General features: G+C 52.5%; 3 protein-coding genes across 5 annotated transcripts; all 3 read left to right on the forward strand.

Annotated features, from left to right (window-relative positions):
- Positions 1 to 661: 661 nt before the first annotated feature.
- Positions 662 to 5,861, forward strand: PV07_02418. Of its 2 annotated transcripts, XM_016389025.1 has the most exons (3): positions 662 to 2,163; positions 2,216 to 5,319; positions 5,377 to 5,861. In XM_016389025.1, exons 1-3 carry the CDS (start codon positions 1,269 to 1,271, stop codon positions 5,401 to 5,403), a joined length of 4,026 nt encoding a protein of 1,341 aa, XP_016250927.1. In that variant the 5' UTR covers positions 662 to 1,268; the 3' UTR covers positions 5,404 to 5,861. The 2 variants fall into 2 exon arrangements, with proteins under 2 accessions (XP_016250927.1, XP_016250926.1); XM_016389024.1 differs by having other exon boundaries at positions 2,216 to 5,861.
- A 350-nt stretch (positions 5,862 to 6,211) lies between these two features.
- Positions 6,212 to 9,105, forward strand: PV07_02419 (uncharacterized protein). Its single transcript, XM_016389026.1, has 2 exons — positions 6,212 to 6,938; positions 6,992 to 9,105. Exons 1-2 carry the CDS (start codon positions 6,399 to 6,401, stop codon positions 8,777 to 8,779), a joined length of 2,328 nt encoding a protein of 775 aa, XP_016250928.1. The 5' UTR covers positions 6,212 to 6,398; the 3' UTR covers positions 8,780 to 9,105.
- Positions 9,106 to 9,486: 381 nt separating this feature from the next.
- Positions 9,487 to 11,667, forward strand: PV07_02420. Of its 2 annotated transcripts, XM_016389028.1 has the most exons (4): positions 9,487 to 9,812; positions 9,888 to 10,678; positions 10,732 to 11,477; positions 11,602 to 11,667. In XM_016389028.1, the coding sequence occupies exons 1-3, from the start codon at positions 9,758 to 9,760 to the stop codon at positions 11,188 to 11,190; spliced, it is 1,305 nt and encodes a 434-aa protein (XP_016250930.1). In that variant the 5' UTR covers positions 9,487 to 9,757; the 3' UTR covers positions 11,191 to 11,477; positions 11,602 to 11,667. The 2 variants fall into 2 exon arrangements, with proteins under 2 accessions (XP_016250930.1, XP_016250929.1); XM_016389027.1 differs by having other exon boundaries at positions 10,732 to 11,667.
- The last annotated feature ends 3,763 nt before the right edge of the window (positions 11,668 to 15,430 follow it).

The following is a 15,430-nucleotide window of genomic DNA, read 5'->3' on the forward strand; positions in this document are numbered from 1 at the left end:
ATTCGGCAGTAGGTCTGGTGGGGGAGGAGGAAGCGATGATGTTGATAGCAGCGAGAACAGTGACTACCTGGAGCCATACCGCCAGATGACTGATCGTCCATGTCTAGAGAGGAAAGCGACCTGCGTAGGTTTGGACACACCGTCTCAGCTTGAACTCAAATTGTGCATCTCCTGTGAATGTGGTGGCAGCCTCTCTCGACAGTCTGTCGACACTTGTATCCCCGCGACCATGAACATGAGAATGGGCTCTCTTCAACTCCACGACTACACCCCTGCCCGTCGTGTCTGTAGATATGGCAAAAAGCGCAGATCGACCTCGCATTATCGCAAGGCACCCACATGCCTCTGAAAGCGAAGGGTTGTCTCGAGTCGACGAGAGGCTTGGATTCGGCTCGCGGAGTGACTAGCCAAGAATTGGGTTAAACCGCTCCTCAAGGTCCCCGCGCCTGGGACCAAGGGAACCAATGCGCGCCATCCCAGGGACACCTCGGGTCGCTTTGGGGCACCATCTCCATGCAGCCTCAATCTTGGGCGGTGCCCGTTGGTTGTGGCTCGTGGCGGCCCCAGGCGTCTCTTGTACATTTTCCCACCTTGCCCAGTGCTCTTCTCTGTGCCCGCTGATGCCATTTGGGCATCTGCAGCGGCGATCTCGCCTCAGGAGGTTCACAGTAGTTGCACCTTTGTTGCGGTGGCCGTCCACCACCATCCCTTTCCCACTAACAAACCTTCCTCCCTTCCCTCTGGATCGAGAACCACCCTACATTTTTCCCTATCGTTACTCCTATTCTCATCCTCCCGCCCTGCGTCCTCACCGTACTCTCTACGCTCTGCCCCCAAAGGGCCCTCCAGCTGTCGCCTTCAGACCCTGTTGCTTCATTTGACCTGGGCGACACGTTTTCCCGTTTATCCGCTTCACTCTTAGCGTCCTTTTGGCATGCCCAGATCCATGCCACCAGTCGCCCAGCCCAACCGTCCTGCTTCTGCTCTCAGAATCGATCGAGTTACCAGCTCACCCAACATCTGCAACTCTGCAACCACCTAATTGCTCGTGCCTATATCCTTTATCGAATCTACAAAGACGTCTCCGTCACCAATCACTTGTCCGTGGATCGCCTCCGGTAAACAAAGTGGCTCTCCGGCCATTTTGTGTACGCTGCTGGACGCAGCCCAGAACCAGGGCCCTCTGGCATACCCAAACCACCTGCCGCCATCCCATCTCGACCGCGCCTCATGAGGAGGAACACTCTATAGAGGATTTCGCATCGTCCATGTCTCGCCCGGACGAGACACTGGCAGCCGCTGCGGCAATTCTGCGTGGACTGGCCAAGGGCTCGACGTCCTCCACCTACACCAATGGCTTGAAGCTTCCACCATACAAACTTCCCGGTGAGGACACACCGGGAAAAGAGGACTTCGAAGCTGAAATAGCCGCTCTTGCAAGACGAATACACTATTTGGAATCACGGGCAGATGTCGTTGGCCGCTCGCTGCCTGATACGCCCGGTGAATTCCAGAGTCCTGCCTCTCCGTTGTCTCGCCCAGTCGAACCTCGGGGTTCTCTGGGCGACCCGGGCGCCGATTTCGCGGCAGACTCTGCTGAGAGAACACCTACGAACTCCAATCATTCGAGGCGTGTCAACAACCTTCTCGCTGCCCGAGACTCATTCCGACCTTCGGAACCGGACCGTGCAGTCAGCGAAGATGATATCAGCATATTGCGAGAACATGTCGAAAGGCAGGCGGAGCAAATAAAGAGCCAGCGAGATACAATTGCAGAAATCAGCCGCGGTCTACGAAATTCCGAGGAGCAAGCCAAACAAGCTTTCATGCGGGTAGAAAATGAAGACGTTTCGATCTTGGAAAGAGAGCTGCGGAAACATCAGCAAGCTAACGAGGCATTCCAGAAGGCGCTGCGTGAGATCGGTGGCATCATTACCCAAGTTGCCAATGGTGATTTGTCCAAGCGAGTTCAGATTCAGGCAACAGAAATGGACGATGAAATTGCCGCCTTTAAAGTCACCATAAACACTATGATGGACCAGCTCGAGATCTTTGGCAGCGAGGTTACTCGTGTCGCTCGCGAGGTTGGCACCGAAGGCATTTTGGGGGGTCAAGCACAAATTAGCGGAGTACATGGCATATGGAAGGAGTTGACGGATAACGGTATGTCCTCCCATCCGGTGCGTTGTGAGGATTCGAACTAACTCTAGAGCAGTCAATATAATGGCAGCAAATTTGACCGACCAGGTCAGAGAGATTGCGACCGTGACCAAGGCCGTCGCACGTGGTGATCTCAGTCAAAAAGTACAAAGTCGCGCAAAGGGCGAGATTTTCGAACTACAGCATACCATCAACACTATGGTCGACCAACTTCGAACATTTGCCACCGAAGTCACCCGAGTCGCAACAGATGTTGGGACTGAGGGTGTGTTGGGTGGACAAGCCCAAATCGAAGGAGTCCAAGGCACCTGGAATGAATTGACGAAAAGTGTGAACGCAATGGCAGACAACCTCACGACACAAGTTCGAGACATCGCAATGGTCACCACAGCTGTAGCAAAAGGCGATTTGACGCGAAAAGTCACAGCGAGCTGTAAGGGGGAGATTCTCCGACTCAAGATTACCATCAACAATATGGTTGATCAATTGCAGCAGTTTGCCCAGGAGGTCACCATTTTGGCCAAGGAGGTTGGAACCAATGGTGTGTTGGGAGGCCAAGCGACGGTGCACGACGTCGAAGGTACTTGGAAAGATCTTACTGAAAACGTCAATGGCATGGCGATGAACTTGACGACCCAAGTACGAGAAATTGCCGCAGTCACCACCGCCGTCGCCAATGGCGACTTGTCAAAGAAGGTTACCGCAGATGTCCAAGGCGAAATCCTCGACCTGAAGGTGACAATCAATTCCATGGTTGATAGATTGAACACTTTCGCGTTCGAAGTTAGCAAAGTGGCGAGAGAAGTCGGCACAGACGGAACACTCGGAGGGCAGGCGAAGGTCGACAACGTCCAGGGCAAGTGGCGAGATCTGACCGACAATGTGAATACGATGGCTTCCAACCTGACAGATCAGGTACGAAGTATCTCGGACGTCACACAAGCCATCGCTGCGGGAAATCTAGACAAGAAAATCGAGGTACAGGCACAAGGCGAAATCCTGACCCTGAAAGTCACTATCAACAACATGGTAGACCGTTTGGCGACCTTCGCCCATGAGGTGCGACGAGTCGCTCGCGATGTGGGTGTCAATGGCAAAATGGGTGGTCAGGCCAATGTTCACGACGTCAGTGGCCGCTGGAAAGAGATTACCGAGGACGTCAACACTATGGCTGAGAATCTGACCGCTCAGGTTCGTGCGTTCGGCGAGATCACAGACGCGGCAACAGAAGGAGACTTCTCCAAGTTGATCAGTGTCAATGCATCCGGCGAAATGGATGAATTGAAGAGGAAGATCAACCAGATGATTTCGAACCTCAGAGACAGCATTCAGAGGAACACGGCGGCACGCGAAGCAGCCGAATTGGCCAACAGGACAAAATCCGAATTTTTGGCCAACATGTCACACGAGATCAGGACCCCTATGAACGGCATCATCGGCATGACACAGCTGACGCTGGATACTGATGATTTGAAGCCGCACTCGCGAGAGATGCTCAATACGGTCCACAACCTCGCCAACAGCTTACTGACTATAATTGACGACATCCTGGATATTTCGAAGATTGAAGCCAACCGCATGGCCATTGAGGCCATCCCGTACACAATCCGTGGTACTGTCTTCAATGCTCTGAAGTCCTTGGCCGTCAAGGCGAACGAGAAGTCGCTATGTCTGGCATTTGATGTGGACAACTCAGTCCCGGACTATGTCGTCGGCGATCCATTCCGGCTGAGACAGATTATCCTCAATTTGGTCGGCAATGCGATCAAGTTTACTGACCAGGGCGAGGTCAAAGTGACCATCAAAAAATCCAAAGATCTACTGTCAAACTGCGCGCCTGACGAATTTCCGTTCGAGTTCGTGGTTTCCGATACTGGGATTGGCATACAGTCGGATAAGCTTGACCTCATCTTCGACACTTTCCAGCAGGCGGACGGCTCAACGACACGGAAATTCGGTGGTACCGGTCTAGGACTGTCCATCTCTAAGCGGCTGGTCAATCTCATGGGTGGCCAAGTCTGGGTGACCTCCGATTTTGGTCACGGGAGCGAGTTTCACTTCTCGTGCATTGTCAAATTCGCAACGGACGACATCAGTGTGATCAGTTCCCAGCTCTATCCTTTCCGAAAGCATAAAGTGCTCTTGGTAGACAAGGGCGTTTCGAAGTTCTTCGAACGCGTCCCCGCAATGATCGAGGAGCTTGGGCTCCAGGTCAAGGTCGTGAATGACGAAACAGAGGTCCCTGATCCTGTCACTGTCACTGTCGAGCGGAATCGCAAAGGCACCGATGGGGGCTATGATGTTATTGTCATTGATGAACTTCAGACGGCGCAAAAACTGCGAGAACTCGACAAGTTCAAGTACATACCCATGGTCCTGCTGAATGCAACTGTGTCTATCAGCCTCAAGACTGTGCTTGACCTTGGGATAGCTTCATATATGACCACGCCCTGTCAGCTGATTGATCTGGGTAACTGCATGATCCCTGCTTTGGAAGGCCGGTCTACGCCCGTCATTAAAGACTACAAGAAGTCACTCAATGTTTTGTTGGCCGAGGACAACGAGGTTAATCAAAAGGTGGCCATTAAAATCCTGGAAAAATACAACCATGTGGTCACTGTGGTGGGCAACGGATTGGAAGCTGTCAACGCTATAAAGCACAACCGATTCGATATTGTGCTTATGGATGTGCAAATGCCAGTGATGGGTGGTTTTGAGGCCACGCGCGAGATTCGGCAGTATGAAAAGGAAAAGGCGTTACCGAGAACGCCCATCGTTGCGCTGACCGCCCACGCTATGCTGGGAGATCGCGAGAAATGCATCCAGGCACAAATGGACGAATACCTGTCGAAACCGCTGAAACAGAACCTACTAATGCAAACGATTTTGCGAGTGGCTTCCGACAGAGTGACAGATATTTTCAACAAGCAGGCTCGCTCAAAGTCTAATGGAGCCAGGAATGGCCATGGCGGCGGCATGGATGGAAAGGAGGCGTCGTCGCCAGCTAACGCCGGAGATACTCGAGTGATATCGAGTTTGAGACCTCCCTTCAGTGAGAGGTCAGTGACATCGTCAGGGCCGGTAAATCATGGCAGTGTGGAGAGTCCCTCATTGGGCAAAGACGGCGAGCCCGATCCGATTTCGGCAGCTAACAGCAGTGTACGTTCGATGTCATGGTCGGGCTGAAGACAAGTCAGAGCTAATCGGCGTGATCAGGTTCTTTTGAGGGCTCACAGTCAATGAGGATGTTAATCTGATGGTTGCTGGACCTCTGCGCTTCTCCCATTGCATCAATTGATGAGATTATGTTTTGGGCATTCCATCTTGTTGGCAGCGTGGAGTAATTCGGGTTTTGGCTCTTGGATGTGTGCATTGCGATGTGACTTTCTATTTTTGATTTTGCGGATCTTCCATGGTTGATGCGGGATGACGAGGGTTATGCAAAGGCCATTCAGCCGGTGCAGTCTCCCCATGATATTGGTTGGAGACGTTCATGAGAAGTTGATTGCTTGTAGGACAAGACAGACCAAGGCATGGCCGGGACATTGGGTACGGGACTCGGTCGGGGGCAGAGAACCTATTAACGGAGCCGAAGCGAGTCCATAAATCGCTCATATATTTCATCTCGAAGCTTCATGGAAAGAAATTGATCTTGTTCATAAGAGTGCTTGTGCGCAGGTAACGGCAGTTATGGATAATTGGGGTCCTGTCCCTCATGTTCCTGTTCCAATCGGTTTGACCGTAGTGGAGGCCGCCTGCGTCGTGATGTAGCGGTGACCTGGCGAGGAGAGGAGAGGGCCGACGAGACCGTCGAGAATCCCCAGCCTTTCCGGAGACAAGAGGGACCCCGGATTTCCGAATTGCAAGCCATCAGGGAATTGGAGCAGCCAGAAAGCCAGGTGCCAGGTTGAACGGAAATGTCGGTGTCGTTGTCCTGGTGGGGACAGGTTTGTACGAAGAGAGGGGCGAATCAGCTGCGGCGACAACCTTCCATCGACATGCAGATTTCGTGACGCATCCGCAATATTATATGATTTCACTCAATCTTTCCCATCCCCCTTGCGCTGCCGATTCACTCGCCGCCCTGGAAGATATCCCCCCCCTTGTCGAGTACTGGCTTTTATTCGAACGCATTCCGAGCATCCTCCACTCCCCTCGTTTGTGCGTCGGTCAGACTATTCGCATACGTCTCCGCCATGACTCGTGTATGAGCACCAGCGCTCTCTCTGCACCCGAATATGGCACAGTCCGTCGACGACGGCGCTCAGTCCGGCGCCGAACCTGCCGTGACCGAGCATGGGCCTGTCGGTGCGCAAGCTGCTACAGAGAATGGCCCGGCCTCCAATCCCTCTGCGCCTCGCCTGAACCCGCGGAGTTGCGTCACATGTCGTCGCAGAAAAGTTCGTTGCAATAAAGAAAACCCATGCGCCAACTGCGTAAGAGCGGGGATTGAATGTGTATTTCCGGGTCCTGGCAGAGCACCGAGAAAACCGAGGAAGCCACCTGATGCAGAGTTGTTGGCGAGACTGCGCAGGTTGGAAGGCGTTGTCCACAGCCTCGGCGCCCAAGTGGATGAGAATGGAATCGTGTCGCCCACTCTCACAGGATCAACGGACATACGGGCGCGCTTCGGTGAAGCACAGTCAAGCGATTCACCGGTCTCTGATCGCACAGACCCGAAAAGACAATCTATTGACAAACATCTTGGGCGCCTGGTGATTAATGAAGATCGCAGTCGCTATGTGAACAACGCGTTCTGGACAGGCATGAGCGATGAGGTACTTCTCTACCGTGACTTGTGCGAGAGGATCCTGGCTGACCGTTTTGACAGATTGCCGAGATGCGGGACTTGCTCGATCCGTCAAGCACTGATGATGAAGATGAAGTTCACTCGCCTGAGACCGACCGCCAATCCAACCACCAAGCCTTCCTCTTTGGTTACTCCTCCGTCATGCAAGACCTGAGGGAGCTACATCCCAGTCCCAGTCAGATTTTCATTCTTTGGGAAGTGTTTAAGGAGAATGTCGATCCTGTGGTTCGCATCCTGCATCGGCCTACAGCCAAAACGATTCTCATGAATGCTGCGAGCAGTATCGATCGCGTCTCGAAACCAGCAGAAGCCTTGTTATTTTCCATCTACTTTGGGGCGGTCGTCAGCCTGACTCCGGAGCAATGCCAGCAACTGTTGGACGAGGACAAGCAGTCTCTCCTGAAGAAATACCGATTTGCCACAGAACAAGCCCTGGCCCGTGCAGATTTTCTGAACAGCTCGAGTCTCATGTGCTTGCAGGCACTGTCGTTTTTCCTTATATTTGTGCGGCATTGTGATGATTCGAGATTGGTGTGGGCATTGGGAGGGCTAGCTATCCATCTGGCACAATCGCTGGGCATCCATCGCGATGGAACTCATTTCGGACTGAATCCATTTGACACAGAAATGCGACGCCGACTGTGGTGGCAAATTTCTCTGCTCGACAATCGGGCAGCCGAAGATCATGGTGTCGACCCTAGTTTTACCGAAGAATTCTATGATACCAAGGTCCCCGCGAACTTGAACGACGACGACATCTATCCCGGAATGAAGGAGTGGCCCAAAGAAAGAGTCGGAGCGACCGAAATGACATTCTGCTTGATTCGCTACGAAATCGGCGTCTTTTCGCGGCGATTCAACTTCACCGCTCCCGGATATGGCCCATCGCAAGTTCCCGAGTTGTCCTTGGAAGAAAAGGAGAAACTGATCGACGAGTGTCACCGGAAGCTCGAAGAGAAATACTTGCGACACTGCGACATGAATATGCCTATATATTGGGTGGCCGCGACCGTCGCTCGTCTCATCCTGGCCAAGATGTGGTTGATGGTGCACCATCCACGAGCATACTCCAACAGCGGGGGAACACCTATGCCGCCAGAGATCCGTGATCGTGTCTTCATCACCTCGGTGGAAGTGATAGAGTTCTCTCATCTCCTAGAAAAGAACGAAAACACGGCGAAATGGGGTTGGCTGTTCAGGACCTACATGCAATGGCAATCGGTGGCCTTTGCATTGTCAGAGATATGCGCCAGACCACCTGGACCTGATGTGGACCGAGCATGGCGAGCGGTTGAATCGGTTTACGGGGAACGAATGATGAATTCCAAGTATCAGAAAGGAATGCTGTGGAAGCCCTTACGACACCTCATGGCCAAAGCCAAGGCCCGAAGAGCAGCACAGCAAGCCGAGTCAAATCAGGCGCAGCAGAAGCCAGAAATCATGTTCGCTGATATGGCCAACCCAACGCCGATGGAACGATTTATGCAAGACTACCCACCCACCACCAGCACCAACGCTATGGAGGCATTCGGCATAGCGAGCGAGCAGCCCTACCATGCAGGAATGGCCCTGGATCCGCGAATGCAAGAATCTTTCCAAGCAGCAAGTGGCAGTGTGACGGCGGAGAGTGGCAATACCATCACGCAGGACAGTTCCAGCAGTGCGGGAGTGAACTGGACGCCGGAGCACATGCCGATAGGGAGCAACGACATCTTGGATTTCGGATGGTCGCCATCTGTGGGCGACTTTACGGTGCGAGGGGAGCCTTTTCAGCGATTTTTTGTGACTCTGCAAGAAAATTGGTTCTGATGGGTCATATGAATGTATGTATGTACCATTATTATACGCCAGGATATCAAGAGACATTGCCTCTGTTTCGCCCATTCGCGACCGCCGCTCCAACGAGTATCTGTTCAAGTGCAAGAGCCATCTGCAGGTAAGACGGATGGGCTGGACATCGGTTCGACACTAGATGCCAAATGGGGCATGGGATGGCTTATTGACGAGATCTATTTCGGGGACGAGGGGCTTGGAGGGAATTCTAGATGCTGGTGTTGGTTGTGGCTTGTAAGAAAGTAAGCGCCGGTTGACCAACTCCTCTTGCACGATTGGTTCAAGCCCGAACGATTTCTCTGGGGGCCCTCTGAGGCTCAGATGCTGAATTGCTTAGATTCTCACTTTACTGTGCTAAGCTTCTCGGAGCCCGTCAGGGCCATGGCTTAGGCGGGCTCTGGTAGGCTCACTAGGCTCGAATCTGATCGACTCGTTGGGGGTGGATTTGGGCTCCCAGGCACTGGCTGGGTGATGCTCCAGCTGCCCCTGTCGCTCTGCCAATCGACTGGATGTGCTGAGCCCTTGAAGCCACTCAGGCTCCATACTGGCCGCTGTCCCTGCACGAACCGCACGGACCTCCGCCATCAACCTGTTGCGAGGATCCAGGGGATCCATCGTTCCCCATGCGTCTCTTTTCAGCTCAAAACAACATCTGAAACCCGCTTCTGCTCAAACCAGACGCCCGTCGCCTGGCCACTCGTGGTGTAGATCTCTTTGCCCTTTTTTTTGGTGATAACCCCCAGGCGCCTGCTGACTTCGAGTCTCTTTTTCCCTCCTTCTCACACTCTCCCTCTCTGACCTGCGTTCTTTCCTTGTCCGTGTCTGCACCGAGTCTGAGGCCATTTCGTTGTCTTCCTTCGCTACCTGCTCAGCGTTGATCCGTCCTTCGTTGCGCCGTTCCAGTCCCATTCCTCCCGAATATACGTATAGTAATCTCAGAACACAACCGCGAGCATGCCATTTCAATCTCAACCCAAGGTCAGGATACTGATCAGCTTGTTCCTGACGAGTGAGTTGCAATCCCCTTGCTCACCCTGGCATTGAAAGATGAGCCGCCTTCGCTGACCATCCCGTCGTTTTGCAGCCTTCTTCCTTTCAGCGCAGGCCGCTGTTCCCTCGTCCACGTATGTCGGGCAGGGCACCTCGCCGGATCCCAATGATAATATCACTGTTTCTATCAATGTGCCCAACGACAACTCGAACTCTCTCTTCTTCCATTTCTCTGCACCTGCCGGCCAGACATGGGGTGCCTTTGGCTTTGGCACTCAGATGGCGGGGGCTTTGATCTTTGTCACATATGCATCGGAGAGCGGGAACAACGTCACTGTCAGTCCTCGTCTCGGAAAGGGCCATGTCATGCCCCAACATACCTCGGATGTCCAAGTGGACGTGCTGAGCGGCAGCGGTATCATTGACGGATCTTTCGTTGTCAACGCCAAATGCTCCAATTGCCGAAGCTGGGATGGTGGGAACATCAATGTCGACAGCACAAAACAGCCCATGATCTGGGCCGCCGGTCCCACAGGCTCTCTATCTTCCAACGATGCCAACGCTCAAATTAAACAACATGAGGGGTATAACTTCTTCGATTTGAACCTCCAAGCAGCAACCGGTACCGGCGGCGTCCCGGTCGTGAGTTCGTCCTCGGACACAGTGGTTGGTGGCGGTCCGATTGGTGGTGATCACTTCCGGGGCGCCACTGGTTTCCACGCATTCCTCATGGTCGCGGCCTTCTTGATCGTCTTTCCTGGAGGATATTTGTTCCTCCGTGTGTTTGAGAAGGTGTGGCTTCACTGGGGCGTCCAGTCCTTGGCTCTGCTCATGACCGTCTTGGGTATGGGTGTTGGAATCGCCATCAGCAAAAGAAACAACATTGTGAGCAATAGAACCCGTTTTCCTTGGCTCCTAGCGGAAACTGACATGTCTAGTCTCCTAATTTGACTGCCGGTCATCAAATTCTCGGCTTCGTCGTTGTCGCTCTCGGTCTTGTCACCTGGGTCGTCGGATTCGTGGGGCATCGCATCTACAAGAGGACGAAGCAGCCCGCCAAGATCATGAAAGGACATCGTGTGCTGGGTCCCGCCACGATAACGTTGGGTTTGGCCAACTGTATCGTTGGATTCCGGTTCGCCGACAACACCCGTGCAGCCATCGTCTTTGCCGTTGCGATGGTGTTGATGTTCATTTTCGTCGGAACCGTGACGTTTTTCAAGCGCCGCCAGCAACAACGAAAGGCGCCAATGAATACACAAGCTGCGGCTAACTTCCGTGAGGGCCGATCCGAGATGCCTCACTATACGGGAGAGGCTCCATTGCCGTTATACAGCCAAGGCGGCATCCCCCTGGAGAGCTATGCGAACAACCAGGCTCCTCCTGTGTATCGCTAGGAACATGAACCCACAGTTGGTCTGGGTCGGAGCTCTTGCATCAGCGGCTCGAGGTAGAGCCTAGGACGATGGTCGATCGTGGTGGTGAAGAAAGAGCCGTTGTTCTCTCAAGCTTGGACGATTGTGCACAATCTGCAGGTGCCCGGTTTGGTATCGGTTGGCGACATGTATGCTCCCCGCTGTAATATGTTGTGTCACGGGATGTTTGGACAATTGTGTGTTTTCTTCGGATGAATGCCAGAGCCCTGGTGAAAAGCAGAGCTCTATGAAAATCACGCGGAATAAAAGTATGTTCAACACAGTTATACTGTCCAATCTTGGCCCATATACTGTGTCAATGTTTCATTCGAGCTCTAAACTTGCCTTGTCCCAATCCACAGCTGTGCAGGGCTAATCAGACATCCCTTTTAGGTTGTTCTCTATCTACCTCAACAGCTTTAGGCTGTGAACATCACCAGAGCCAATTGCTATCTACAGGCTTGTCCTTTTGTTTTGGCTTTTTGGCTTTTCCGGGGCCTTTTTTTCTGCTTTGGCATAACAGCTTGCTTGTTCTCCTTGCGATGGCAGCGCTGCATCGGCTCCATTTCCTTCCATCATCGCTCGCTGCCGCTGTAAAGACTTCGCTCTGACCCGCGATACCTGATCTCCAGATTATCCCCTGCCATAATATAGCTCCATCAACTCTGGAGCCTCACCCTGAATTACATTGTCTGGGTTCTCCGGGACCGGTCCAAGTAAAGTCCAAAGGTTTGGGGCATCCTCAAGGTTTGTCCAGGAGCAAGGGATTCCTCTCTGGAAACAATTCGTGCATCCGTTGTTCGAATGTTTTGTACATTTCCAGATTGATTCTTCAGTGCTTGCATCCTCGCTGCTAATGTAACAAGCATCGCATTTCCCACGCGGTTGGTCTCGCTTCGAAGGTACTTGGCCTACCCAAGTATTAACACAACTCGCACCAGCACTGATGAGCCGTATCTTCATTTGTGCGAAAGGTACCGCTGTCGCTCGCTGAACCGGTACATTGGATGCAGTCATAGGCTTGATCTTGATCTCTTGATTAAGGAAACTGCGAGTCACCTCCAAGATCGAGGGCATTCCGAAGTCGATCATCCAATCGTAGTCATTCGAAACGTATTGCTGTTCAAGGGACCGAATGAGCCCAACAGCTTGTATATAGTTCATCAGCGCTCCAGTCAGCTTGTCTGGTGCTTGAACAACACCCTCTGGAGCCCTGGTGCTGGCAGTTGTTTCGAATCCAGTCGAGCCACTGCCCGGAGCGAACTCGAAAACCTTCGACGCTTGTATGTAGACTTTTTCCCATTCTTGATCGGGGCGCTGGAATTTGACACAAAATGCCAAACGCCTGGCTTCCTGCCAATTCGATATGGGGCCAAACTCAGGCAATCGTGCCCACTGCATTGGATGAGGCCCAGCCTCGGAAATCTCAAATGAAGGATAAATCACGGTTCCAGGTTGAATCCGGGCCAAAGATTTGTGTTTGCTGGCATGTGAGACCGCAATAGTAAAATGATGTCGATGGTCTGATGAATGAATTGCGTCCCAACCATACAGGACAATCTTGTCGGTGGTAATGGATTGCATAGCTTTGTAAGGCGCACGGCTATACACACTGACACGACCTGGCAGGGTTGACTTCGTGAAGGTCATCACTTCGACGCTTTCGTTAGCGCCAGCGAACTCCTCATTCATAGGTAGTGTCCTATTGAGACCATCAGAGGGCCCGAAGAAGGGAGCAGTAACAGAGGCAGACGGATCGTGAACGATGGTTACGATCCCAATAGCATTGACTCGGCCAATCTCCAGTGCCCAGAAGTTGACGTAGCCTTGCCGCCCCTTGCAGTAAACATGAAACCAGGGAACATGGTTTGGCTGCCCCTGGAGAGTATTGCCTTTGTCACCCTTGCCCCAATGCAGTCGGAGAACTTGTCCTTGATCGCCTTTCTGGAGTGCCAACAACCCTGGGTGGCTTGCAGGATGATCCAATATACACACAAACGGGAACCCCTCTGGCCATACTGTGACCTTGTCCTCAGGTATATTCCCAGTTCGCATGCCGTCTGTGGTGGGGAGCTCGATCTGAAGCAAACAAGGAAGGGTTTGGTTCTGGGCATCAGGCGTCTTTTTTCTGCCGAGCACTTTCCCTCTCACGCCACGCTCAAGCGTGAAATCTGAAGCGTTTGGAAAGGAAAATTTCCATGAAGTCTTGCATTGATAGGTCAAACCAATAGGAAAATTTTGAAGCAGGTCTGCCATTCTTTGGTGAAGACCCGGCCCGCCCGTAGGGGATGATACTGCTGACTGAGGACTGGCCAGTTGAGAACCTTGTCTGAAAGAGTCTTCAGGGGATCGAACATTGCCTTGAGCTGGTTTATTCCGGACGGAAGTTTGGGGTTGCGGTGTTGGCTCGGTATTCGCACGCGGGCGAGACGACTGAGTGTCTTCCTGCCCAGGAGACTCGTTAGCACCGCAAGCAGACATTTTGGCGACCAAGGGTCCTGGATAAGGAGCTGCAAGTAGTTGTGTTGTAAATCAATGCCTTTGATGATAGTCTGAGGGAACAATTAAATCTTTGAGGGAAGAGAAATCAGCGAATTGAAAGGAAAGTGAGAGCGAATTGGAGTTGAGCATGCGAATCTGAGAAGTGATTCTCGACCTTCGTGAGTCACATGTTGTGAATAAACAGCTCTTGCCAAGTATGAGAGAAATCTGGTTTTGACGTGAATAGCATCAAGGACAGTGTTACTCGAATGACTCCCCAGATATGGTGGGCAGTCGTTCAAGGGACTTCACTGTTTGGCAGACATGCTGTAGTGACCACCATGGGCGGAGAGAATCATCGCCCATGGTGAAAGGCCTCCCATCACCCCATTCACCTCTGCGACGTTGAGCTCTGAGATAAGCCAGTCACACTTCAATTTGGATACTCTCCTTATATTGAGATCAACACTCTATAGAAGGTGTGACAGCGAGTCTGAGGGTCAAGAGAAAGCGAATCCTTCCTGGTTCTTACCGGGCCTTACCCGTAGCCTAATTGTGCGTTTTAGTTGACTAACAGAGTCCCATGAACAGAGAGGAGGTAAGTGTAGAGCTCAAACAAGACTGTTTCGATATTTCGCCCATATCGCAAGTGTTGGCTGAGAATGTCTTCCATGAAGGTTTGCGGCGTCAGAGACGTCCAAACCTCTTCCACCTAAAACACCCATGGGTATTGCCTCTTGGATATGATTTCCCAGAGCCCGACCAGTGGGTTTCGAGCGTTTCGAGCGTTTCGAGCGTTTCGAGCGTGACCGCTTCGTCGACCACGTGGGCTTCGCGACCTTAGGCTCTCTATTGCTGCAGCGGACGAGAGTCGACCACCTCGGATACGGACACCGAGACGGAAAGGGGCCAGACCACCATGTCTGCGACCAAGTAGCATGCGCTCCGTCTTGTGGAGCTGATGTATGCCGTTCGCGAATATAGGAGTCTCGAGTCTGCGTTGCTGGCACCAGGGAGGACGCGCTCAACAAGCGTCAAATGTGGGATTGATCAGACATTGAACGCCACACTTTTCGGCAGTTGGTGATCGTCCTTCAAGGTCTGGGGGTCCTCTGAGATACCACAAGGCTTTGATGGATATACCAAGGAGCTAGCCCGGTCATTCCCCGTGAGCTTTATGTTGAACGCGATGTCTTAGTTGATGATTTGTTGACCGGGCCTCCTCCGCAATAATTTCCCCATGTTACTCCATATTCGGGCATCCACCAACGTGCTCCCTACTCCAAAAGGTGGCAGGGGTTCCGGCAACGCTTCCTGTGGATGCGATGGGTAATCCCGCCATATATCTACTGTGGCTCTCGCTCCCAAGAAAAGGTGTATGCTGTTCCTGGTCTGCTGCTTCAGCTGACTTGGCCGACAACCAAACCAATATTCAGCTTTGTTGGCGGATACCTCGACCATCGAACCAGACTAATAACACGATTTGAGACGGTCTGTTTCCAATATGGTTGGCGGTGCTCCTGTTTCTGCCAACCCGCTCAAGCTCGATGTGCGAAGTCACGCCAAATGTCTCGCCATATGTGCCGTGGCGACTATGGCTACGTTCCAGTACGGTCTTGACTACGCACTCGTGGGCGGATTTCTCTCAATGCCCGGCTTCCTCAAGGTCTTCGGCTATTACTCAGAGGAGCTGGGCAAATGGAACATTGATCCGACAGTCCAGCAGTTGATATCCTCCTTG

Source organism: Cladophialophora immunda, assembly GCF_000835495.1.
Source record: "Cladophialophora immunda strain CBS 83496 unplaced genomic scaffold supercont1.2, whole genome shotgun sequence".
Taxonomy (NCBI): domain Eukaryota; kingdom Fungi; phylum Ascomycota; class Eurotiomycetes; order Chaetothyriales; family Herpotrichiellaceae; genus Cladophialophora; species Cladophialophora immunda.

Coding starts and splice junctions, on each gene's coding strand:
- PV07_02418 (XM_016389024.1), top strand. CDS start 1,269: ATGTCTCGCCCGGACGAGACACTGGCAGCCGCTGCGGCAATTCTGCGT. Junction 2,164..2,215: donor GAAGGAGTTGACGGATAACG/GTATGTCCTCCC, acceptor ACTCTAGAGCAG/TCAATATAATGGCAGCAAAT.
- PV07_02419 (XM_016389026.1), top strand. CDS start 6,399: ATGGCACAGTCCGTCGACGACGGCGCTCAGTCCGGCGCCGAACCTGCC. Junction 6,939..6,991: donor GGACAGGCATGAGCGATGAG/GTACTTCTCTAC, acceptor CCGTTTTGACAG/ATTGCCGAGATGCGGGACTT.
- PV07_02420 (XM_016389027.1), top strand. CDS start 9,758: ATGCCATTTCAATCTCAACCCAAGGTCAGGATACTGATCAGCTTGTTC. Junction 9,813..9,887: donor GATCAGCTTGTTCCTGACGA/GTGAGTTGCAAT, acceptor GTCGTTTTGCAG/CCTTCTTCCTTTCAGCGCAG. Junction 10,679..10,731: donor TCAGCAAAAGAAACAACATT/GTGAGCAATAGA, acceptor TGACATGTCTAG/TCTCCTAATTTGACTGCCGG.